The sequence below is a fragment of the Capra hircus genome, chromosome 23, assembly GCF_001704415.2.
Source record: "Capra hircus breed San Clemente chromosome 23, ASM170441v1, whole genome shotgun sequence".
Lineage (NCBI taxonomy): Eukaryota > Metazoa > Chordata > Mammalia > Artiodactyla > Bovidae > Capra > Capra hircus.
In genome coordinates, this window is record NC_030830.1 from 8,961,044 (window position 1) to 8,971,411 (window position 10,368).

At 47.9% G+C, this 10,368-nt stretch overlaps 1 protein-coding gene across 2 annotated transcripts in view; it reads right to left on the reverse strand.

The window, feature by feature from the left end:
* DTNBP1 (dystrobrevin binding protein 1) overlaps positions 1 to 9,202 on the reverse strand; it is a 99,778-nt gene extending 90,576 nt beyond the window's left edge. Inside the window, exon 1 of one of the 2 annotated variants that reach the window (XM_018038770.1) lies at positions 9,014 to 9,202. In XM_018038770.1, the coding sequence (XP_017894259.1) occupies positions 9,014 to 9,069 (56 nt within the window). In that variant the 5' untranslated portion in view covers positions 9,070 to 9,202. The remainder of the gene's footprint in view (positions 1 to 9,013) is intronic. The other variant, XM_018038771.1, reaches the window with a different exon arrangement.

Genomic DNA, 10,368 nt, shown 5'->3' on the forward strand with positions numbered 1-10,368 from the left:
CGTGTCCTCCTCCAGGGGATCTTTCCATCCCAGTGATCGAACCCGCATCTTATATGTCTCCTGCATTGGCAGGCAGGGTTTTTTTTTTTTTTTTTTTTTTTTAACCACTAGTGCCACCTGGGAAGCCTGCTGCTGCTGCTGCTAAGTCGCTTCAGTCATTTCCGACTCTGTGCGACCCCATAAATGGCAGCCAATCAGGCTCCACAGTCCCTGGGATTCTCCAGGCAAGAACAGTGGAGCGGGTTGCCATTTCCTTCTCCAACGCATGAAAGTGAAATGTGAAAGTGAAGTCGCTCTACTCCCCTTCTATTTGCTTTTTTAAATTATTGGCTGGAAAAACTAAATGGGCTAAAAATGCATATGTAAGAAAATTAAATAAGCTTTTCTATATGTAAAACCTGAAGGTCATAAACTTTGTATTATATATATGTGTGTGTGTATATATATATATAATTTGTGTCTTTTTTTAAACTTCACCAGCCCATTTTTACCTACTTTTGACTTGGACTCTATCATATAACAGTCAAAAAGTGAGAACTCAATTACGAGATATTCCCGCATACAATGAAGACATCTGGACATGTTCTTCTTAATCTGATTACTTCTACAAATATTCACTTCTAAACAGTCTGAAGCGTAGGCCACAGTACCCCAGCTAGCCCCACAAAGCCTTCGTAAAGCGGACACAGGAGCTGCCTCTTTACGATGCTCTACTGCAACCTGCCAGAAGCTGTCCTAGCGTGCCAGCTGAGTTGCCCTGTCCCAGCACACCAGCTGAGTTGCCCTGTCCCAGCCCACCAGCTGAGTTGCCCTGTCCCAGCCCACCAGCTGACTCTCCTAGAATGCCCAACCCTCTGCTGTGCACAGCTGTACATGTACGCCTGACAGAGTCGTCCAACTTTTTGGTCGACGGTGCCTAGCTCAAAACCAGAAAGGGACTTCCAATATCAAATGCCATTTTATATTTTTCTTGCCCCAAATCCCTTTTCTAGAAACATTTCCTAAATATGACTGGACTAAAGAAGCCTCACTATTCTGGAAACATCAGAAAAAAGAGAGTGGCCCCCATTTTTCAACAAGTTGTAGTATCAATTTCACACCAAGACTTTTAAAATTATTCTATGCTTTTTCAAAAACTAAAATATTGATGAGATCAATTCCTCTACAATGTTAAAAAAAAAAGACTTAGCAATCTCTCTAATACAAAACTATGTGTAGACATCTCTCCAGATGAGCTGAATTTAGAAAGTCTTACCTGTCCTAGAAAAACAATAAAAAATTTCGAGCTTAGCTTGGAAACCAGTAAATCCAGTTTAGACTAAGATTAAGCAACAGCTCAAGAAAGTTATTTTGACAGCCATTCAACCATTTCCACTCCAAAATCCGAGAAAGGCACTTGGTTGTGACATCTCAGGTAGAATTGTATTAGAACAAATGGACACAGCAGTGCATTATAGTCAAAATGACTCTAGGATTATTTCCAGTGATTTGGGACAATTCATATGGTAACAAGCATATTGAAGCAAACTGCTAAGACCATCTTTGGACCATTCATTGTACAACCGAGAAAATCTCTAGGTTAGTATTTCAAATATTTATGTCTGAAAAAAACTGTAAATTCTCAATTGTAATGTATCAAATTTGGGATTCTCCTCCACACTTCCCCAAAAGAAAAAAAAAAATTGGTTTGGAGTGAAACAGAAAAGAGGAAGCTTACAGGGAGCTGAAACTAAAATTATTGGAAGGGTGAGTAAGCTTCCCCAGGTGGCTCCTTAACAACCATCTGCTTTAAAAATTGGTTTTTAACCAACTATAATGTGTGGAACTTATTTGATCTGGATTTGAACAAATCAACTGTAAAAAGATACTTTTAAGAACCAGGAAATTTGATTTTGGACTGGATAATTGATAATATCATAGAATTAGTATTAATTTTGTTAGGTATGATATTGGCATTGTATTTATATAATGTATTTTTTTAAAGATGAAAATTGATTTATGAGAGAGGTGAGAACTAAGTCTGAGGTTTACTCTATAAACAGTGTTAGTCACTCAGTCATGTCCGAGTCTTTGAGATTCCATGGACTGTAGCCCACCAGGCTCCTCTGTCCACAGGATTCTCCAGGCAAGAATACTGGAGTGGGCTGCCATGCCCTCCTCTAGGGGATCTTCTCAACCCAGGGATTGAACCCAGGTCTTCTGAACTGCAGGTGGATTCTTTGCCATCTGAGCCACCAGGAAAGCTCATACTCTATAAATAAGGGAGAGACTGAGTAAATGTGATAATAATTAACTGTTTTAAATGAATAATGTATATATGGGGCTCACTGTACATATTTTTGTAAATGTTTAAAACATTGTTTAAAAAAAAGTTTGGGGGTTCCCCTGGACACTCAGTGGTTAAGAATCCGCCTGTCAATGCTGGAGGCATGGGTTTGATTCCTGGTCTGTAAAGATCCCACATGCTATGGGACAACTACATCCATGCGCCACAACTACTGAGCCTGCGCTCTAGAGCCTGGCAGCCGCAACAACTCAGTCCACGCACCGCAACTACTGAGCCTGCGCTCTAGAGCCCGGGAGCCACAAGAGAAGCCACCTCAATGAGAAGCCCGTGCAACTTGAGAGTAGCCTCTGCTTGCCGCAACTAGAGAAGAGCTCGCATAGCAACACCCAGCACAGCCAAATAATAGATTTAAAAGTTTTTCAAAGTTTTCATAACAAAAAACAGTCTTGTAGACATTCATCTTTTCTTATCACAGCTTTTCCATGTAAATCATCAATATGCCACATTCAGAATAGAAACTGCTGGAGAAAACAAAGTAGCAAGAAGAAAGTTGGAAACAGTGAAAAGTTAAGGAAAGGATAAAAATAGTCAATGTAACACTTTTTAAGTTGAAAATGTAACAAGTAATCTTCCCAAAAGCAAAAAGGTCCTTTCTGAAGTACATACTCCAAACCCAGAATTCAACTGACAGGAGCTTACCATTTTTATCTGGGGAGAACTCTTAAGTTTCTCACAGTGATTCTGGGCTGGAAACAACCCATTAATCAAGTCCCACAGTGTCTTGCCAAGCTGAGAAGGAAATACTGGTCTGAGTGCAATTCCCCAGTTTCCTAAACCATAAAATAGAAGTATTATACTGACCATTATGATTTGCCACAAGAATTAAAGGAAATTCCGAATATGACTCTGGCAGCAGGCTGTAACTGTAAATTACAGAGGCAATTCAAACAAAAAGTATAATAAAAATGATCACCAAGTATAGTAAAACTGGTAACCATCAAGAAAGCAGCTATGTACATTACAGGGCCAAGGTAAAATAAAACAGATCCCCCAATCCACCAGTTCCCATAAAAGGCTTCTCCTCTGTTCCTAGCCTTCTTCCCAACACAGCACAGCCTCAGGGAGACAGGCTTGCCACAGCTTGAGTGTGTTCACACACAGACTTCGAAGTGAGCCACCTCTCAATTGTTTCCCACTCAAAGCAACCAACGTGCGCTTCAGAGTCCGAAACACTTGCTTTCAAATTCATCATCACACTACAATATTTTGAGATTGTTTCAAAGACTGACCTTTGTTTGACCATAGCACATTTATTTTCTTTAAGCTTTACGGAAAATACTAAGATGGAGACATCTTCTTGAGAAATGGAGATAACTAGCAAAACCTCTGACAAAAAGCTTAAAAAGTAGTTTCACAGAATGAAAGGTGGAGCTCGGCAATGACTGCTGAGCAGGAAATGGCTTTCTGGGCCTGACTCGATGGGATGGGGGACCTCGATGGCATTCCACTTATTTGCACTTCAATGTCCTACTCATCTAAGCCCATCAGCTATTATGAAAGGCCAGGGTGACTGCTTTAAAACACCACAACATGTATTAATTAGCATATTTTGTCCTATAACATTTTCACGCCTCTATTATTTTGAATTTAAATTCTATTTATGAATACAAATCCAATCTATTATATTTTCCCCATTAACTTTTTTTTTTTAACTCAAAATCGGGAAACACAAAAGCATCAATCACACCTAAAAGTGCACAGGACCCCAAAGCTCTGGTGGCTGAGAGACTCACGCAAAAGTCACAGACTCAGGAAGGGGCGAGAACTGTACGCTGTCTCTATCCTAATCACCCTAGAATGCACCCAGTCGGTCCTGACCTCTTTCCTCAGTGTTTCCTGAATTTCCTGCTGCCTCTTGGACTTCGAGACACACTCCCTGTCAACTGCTCCTTCTCTCTCAAAGCTCCTCAACGTCTCTGTTGGTAAACGACATCACTATCCTGGGGGGCTGCAGTCCATGGAGTCGCTCAGAGTCAGACACGACTGAGCGACTTCACTTTCACTTTCACTTTTCACTTTCCTGCATTGGAGAAGGAAATGGCAACCCACTCCAGTGTTCTTGCCTGGAGAATCCCAGGGACAGGGGAGCTTGGTGGGCTGCTGTCTATGGGGTCACACAGAGTCGGACACGACTGAAGTTACTTAGCAGCAGCAGCCAGTCGAGTGTGGGCAGGGCCACTATTTGCTGTCTGGTGTGCATTCTCTGCTGTAACCCCAGGACTCACCAACAGGTGTTAAGTGTTAGCTGCTTACTTGCATCTGAATCTTTGTGACCCCATGGACTCCAGCCCACCAGGTCCCTCTGTCCATGGAATTCTCCAGGCAAGAATGCTGGAGGGGGTAGCCATTGCCTTCTGCAACAGGTCTTCCCAACTCAGTGACTGAGCCTGGATCTCCTGCATTGCAGGCATAGTGCTATAGCATGTCAGCTACTAGGGAAGCCCCATCAACAAGTAAGTGCTCAATAAATATTTTCTAAATGAATTAATTTGCAAAGTACTGATGATGCTCTATTATCAGACACTAACCTTCCATTCCAGGTTCCTCTCCCACAAGAGTTTCATCTCTGAAATCCCTCAGCCAAATCTAGCCTCATCTCTCCTCATTCTTCCAGGCCAGTCTAGAAGTCAGCTCTTCTTTGAAGCATCTCAACTAATGACTCCTCTGAGCTCACAATCCATATCACCTGTATCTTCCACGTTCACTTCCTTCTGCTTTGCTTTGTGTTACCGCCAGGCTAGGGCATTTGGAGAGCAGACACAGTTTTTGTCAAGCTTGTAGCTCCAGGATCTGGCTAAACACACAGACACTGGCAAAGAGCAGGCAAAACTGGGCATGTGGCCTCCTCTATCTTTTTTTTTTTAATAAAATGAAAAAAACTTCTATGATAAGACTTTGACTTCCTAGACTAGTGTCTGACACTTGGTAGGAACTCAGTAATAAGTCAAATTGAATATTAAGGTTTTTTTCCCTGTTTATATTAAAAGGTAAGTAATCAAGGAAGTTGATTGGACTTCCCTGGTAGCTCAGACGGTAAAGCGTCTGCCTACACTGCGGAAGACCCAGATTCAATCCCTGGGTCAGGAAGATCCTCTGGAGAAGGAAATGGCAACCCACTCCAGTACTCTTGCCTGGAAAATCCCATGGACGGAGGAGTGTGGTAGGCTATAGTCCATGGGGTCGCAAAGAGCTGGACACGACTGAGCAACATCACTCACTCAGTCAAGGAAGAGCCAGCATTAAACCTCACCATTTTACCACACCGTGAACTGGACTGTTGGATGCTCTCCTTTGACGTTATGATACTACCGGAGAGGAGAAGAGAAATGAGCACAGCGGGTAGGGCCCGAGGTCAGGGCAGATGGGGCTCAGACCAGAGAGAAGGAAACACCCACTGTCTAGTTGCAACAAGTAACAACTGTGAACTGCTATTCCTCCCTATCCAAAAGCACCCAGAGCATTACAGACAGGAAATGCCAGCCAGTGACAGGCAGCTGTAAACCCTTGGTAAATCTGATTTTCACTTTCCTGAAGGGGTTTGCATGCCTGAATACATCAATCCTCAGGCTGTGGGTCATAACTGCTCTGAAGGTTTTTTTTTTAAAAATCAAAGACCAGAGCAAATTTGAAGAAAGTGCTGCAGTGTGTCCAAAAGTTTCCCTCAGAGTTCAAGCCAGTCCTTAAACAGCAGAGGTTCTCTGTGAACTCTCCAAAAGGCTCCCAGAGCTCCGGGGGACATAAACCCAGGTGAGGATGCACGTAGGTGAGGGGCAGACAGTGAAGCTGGGAGCCAGTCCCGTCTGTCCCTCAGCCCCTGCACCAGATAACCGCCCAGTTAGCCCAGAAGGAAAGCAACATAATTTCTAGGCTATTTTGACTTTGACGTAACTATCATGATGAATAAAATTTGATGAAAAAAGATCTTGAGTCCATGGACAACCTACAGTCCCTTGAAGCTGACTTTTTCCTAAGTTTGAATGGAAGGTTGAAATTCAGTGTTCACACATGCTTTAACCACTAATGTGGCATTCTCCCGGAGAAGGCAATGGCAACCCACTCCAGTACTCTTGCCTGGAAAATCCCATGGATGGAGGAGCCTGGTGGGCTGCAGTCCATGGGGTCGGGAAATTGGGCACGACTGAGAGACTTCACTTCCATGCATTGGAGAAGGAAATGGCAACCCACTCCAGTGTTCTTGCCTGGAGCATCCCAAGGACGGGGGAGCCCGGTGGGCTGCCATCTATGGGGTCGTACAGAGTTGGACACAACTGAAGCGACTTAGCAGCAGTAGCAGTGGCATTCTCTTGTAAGCCTGATAAAGAATATTCCTATTATACTTGAAAAACAGTAAACTGCCTATTTTTCAGCTCCAGTTATATGAATTTCCAGAAACTAAAAATTAGCAGAAAAGTCTCTGAAGACAGGCTGTTGCTCTGGGCTACCGTGAAGCTCCACAGTGAAAGGGCTCAGGGAAGCACCCACCTTTCCCCTACTGAGTTCTGAGGGCAACCCTAATGGTAGACGTTCCAGTTATTTTGTAAGCCAGCTGCTCTGGCATCTATGGGCACCAACAGCAAGTGTTCTAAAGGAATGCTAGGTCCAGTCTGGTGGTTTTGAGAGGCAAGGGCCACGTTGCTTTCATCTCTGAATCCCTCAGTGCCTTCATGCAATATACATGTACTGCTGTGTTTAATTTCACCTTGAGCAGGAGTGATTTCTCTGCCAGGTGACAGGCTCACGGCACACACTGCTGGTCCAATGGCTTGTCGGCTCAGAGTGACCTGTACAAGGAAGCCCATGAAGGGCCTTCACGGAATGGAAGCCCTCTCAGGATTTCCTATCCCAAACTGGCCCCAGTTTCCGTCATGCGTCAGGTAAATTCAGTTTTCAAGAAGGCGTTCTAACCAGATCCCCTCCACCCTTATCTGTAACTCAACCCTCAACTGAGGTTTTCCAGATCTCCCAGGATGGTCTGGGAGAATCCATATTCCTAGGTGAGTTGAACCTTCTCAAGCAAAGTTCAAAGAACGAATGGGTTCAGAGGCAACCACCTGACCTGTAAAGCTTCAGTAGCTGTAACTCTCAGAAGATAGACTGTTACTCATCACGGAATTTCTTGAGGTAATGACAGGAGGGCTGTACCAGATGGGCTTATCTGCAACGTACTGTTCTCCTGCTACCACTGAAGCATTACACCCCAACGTTTCAATAATTCACATTCTGAAAATAAGTTTTTAAATTTAAAAGGGGGGGCGGGGAATCAAGCATGCAACCAATCAAGCACAGGGTCAATCAATGACTCCTAGGACATCTACAATTACCATTCCTAAGGACCCCAAACCAAGACCACCAAAAATGCTTTACATGTAAGTGCTCAAGTATTCGCCTGTCTGTTACTGCTGCTGCTGCTAAGTCGCTTCAGTCGTGTGCGACCCCACAGACTGCAGCCCACCAGGCTCCCCCGTCCCTGGGATTCTCCAGGCAAGAACACTGGAGTGGGTTGCCATTTCCTTCTCCAATGTTACTACTCAGCACCTAAGAGGTAAACCATATAAACATTTTTGTCCACTAAGACACAACTGTAGCTAACATCTTTCTCATCAGAAACGTAAACCATGACGGAGAGGCCCTCATAGGGAGAGCTTTCGTCAACGGATCCGTAATCTAAAGGGGACAGACTCATCCTTTATCAAAGTGACACCCTTTGGGAAGAAATGGAAAAGTTGAATTAAGCACTAATAACAACAGTGACGCAACGTGAGTGCGTTTTACACGTTAGTTCATTCATCCTCACAATAACCCTGTGAGATGAGAACCATCTTCATCATCCCCGTTGTTTTACTGGTCGCAGAGAGTGAGGCAGAGAAACTTGCAGAAACGCGTTGGCTTAAATGGTAGATAGAGGTAAGATCCCAGGGCCCCTGGCGTTAGAGTCTACGCCAAACTGGAATCACCTGGGCGGGGGTGGTCTTTCGAACCCCCATCCTCAGCCTGGTGTAGCTGGTAGCCTTTGCCACCCGGGCACGCACCGGGATGGTTGCCAGGAGATTCCAAGCAAAGTTCAGGAACCGCTAGGTCCGCGTGCGTGTCACCACCAGGGCATGAACAGGATCGCCAGTTCTGGCGTTTCTCTGGCCCGAGAGTTTCTTCACTGAGGCGCTGAACCCGAGGTAGAGAGAGAAATCAAAAGGGGAAGAAAAGGCGCTCAGCCTCCGCGCGCGGGGGCGGACAAAACGCCCGCCGGGCCGCGGCCGTCTGGAGGGGGAGGCGGCCCGAGCCGGCAGGGGTCTCGGCGGCGTGGGAGGGGGCGCAGGGTCGCCGTCCCTCGTGGGGGCGGGGGCGCGCTCGCCTCTCACCCGACCCCTCTCGGGCCGGCCGGATCTGCTGGGGAAGGGTCGCCCGACCCTCGGCCGCCCGCAGCCTTCCGGACCCGCTCCCCGCCCCGGCGCGCGGGTCTGAGCCTGCCCGGCGGAGCCGAAGTTACTTCGTGCGGCCGGGCCGACGCCGGAAAGTTGGCTACTGTCCCCGCCCGGGCGCGGATGGGAGGCCCGGGGTTGGGTGAGGGGAGTGGCGGGCGCGAGATGAGACCCCGGGTGCGCGGAGGCGGCGTCCCGGCTCCCCGGCCCGGCCGTGCGGGCCCCTTTCCGTCCCCCACCGTGTACCCACCCGGAGGTGAAATCCTGCTGCACGCTCAGCAGCCGCTCGCGCAGGGTCTCCAGCATCGCCGCCGCGTCTCCACTGCTCAGGCCACCGCCGCCCCCCTCACCTGTCACCTCACGCCCCGCGGCCCGGCCGGCCCCGCCCCCCGCCCTTGCTCGTCCCCGCGGCGCGGCCCTTCCGCGTCCCCGCCCCGACCCCGCGCGCCGGCCCCGCCCCCAATCCCGCCCTTGCTCGCCCGTGCGGCGCGACCTTTCCGCGTTCCCGCCCCGCTCTTGCTCGCCCCCGCGGCCTGCCCCGCCCCCCGCCCTTGCTCGTCCCCGCGGCGCGGCCACTTCCGCGTTCCCGCCCCGCCCCACGCGGCCCGCGCAGCCGCAGTGGGGCGCGCCGGCTCGGGCTGCGGGAAAAGGGGGCGGTCCTTCCCCGCCGGCGGAGACTGCCCGCCGCTCTGACGCCTTGTTCTCGCCCGAGGTAGGCCCGCTGCCTTTCCTCTTTAAAACAGACGCGGCCGCGTCAAAGAATGCTTTACATTCAGCGGTTCCTTGAGGGAGTGGACCTGTCGCGGACACTCTTCTGGGCACTGGTTCCAGGATCTGAGCCCGCTGGCTCTGACCTTGGATGATGAAAGTTAACCACTCAGAGCTTCGGTGTTTTCGATGAGAAAGTGGCGACTGTTCCGACCGCCTGACTTTCCATTCTTCTGGTCAGCCTGGCCCAGCAGGCTTTCGGGCCTTCGCACCGAAGGCGGCGGCCTTTGTCGTGTCACCCGTGGCTTCCACTTGTTACTCCTCTGATTTTTTTCTCGCCCTCTTGGTGGTTCTCATGCCATTCCTTATCCCAGTCTTAAGACTCCATACTTGCACGCTCTCAGTCCGTTCCTCCTCCTCCTGTTTTAACTGCTTCTCCAGAGGCTGCATCTGCAGCCTCCCCCCCTTCTTGTATGCTCTCTGCCTGGGTTTTTCTATCCATTACAATGCGGTAAATTCTATCAAGGCACGGGCCCGAGATCTCTATCTTCAGCCCAGTCCTCCCTCCCCCTCCTTCAGTTCACACCAATTAACTCCACCTATATCCAACAACCATCTCCAAACCCAAAACACCAAAAATTGAAAATGTGATTGCAAGCTCACTTTCGAACCTAATCCTAGCCTCTTCCATTTCATTAAGTGGCACCACCATCCACCTGGTAGCTCAAGTTAAGCCACCCGAAATTACTCAGTTCTTTTCCCCATCTGCTGAATATTAATTCATCAAGTCCATTCAACTCTACTTCTAAAGTATTGCTAGAACCTGCTCCTCTTTCTCTGTCTTCACTAAAATCACCCTGGTCCAAGACACCATCATCTTTCACCAGGAATACTGAA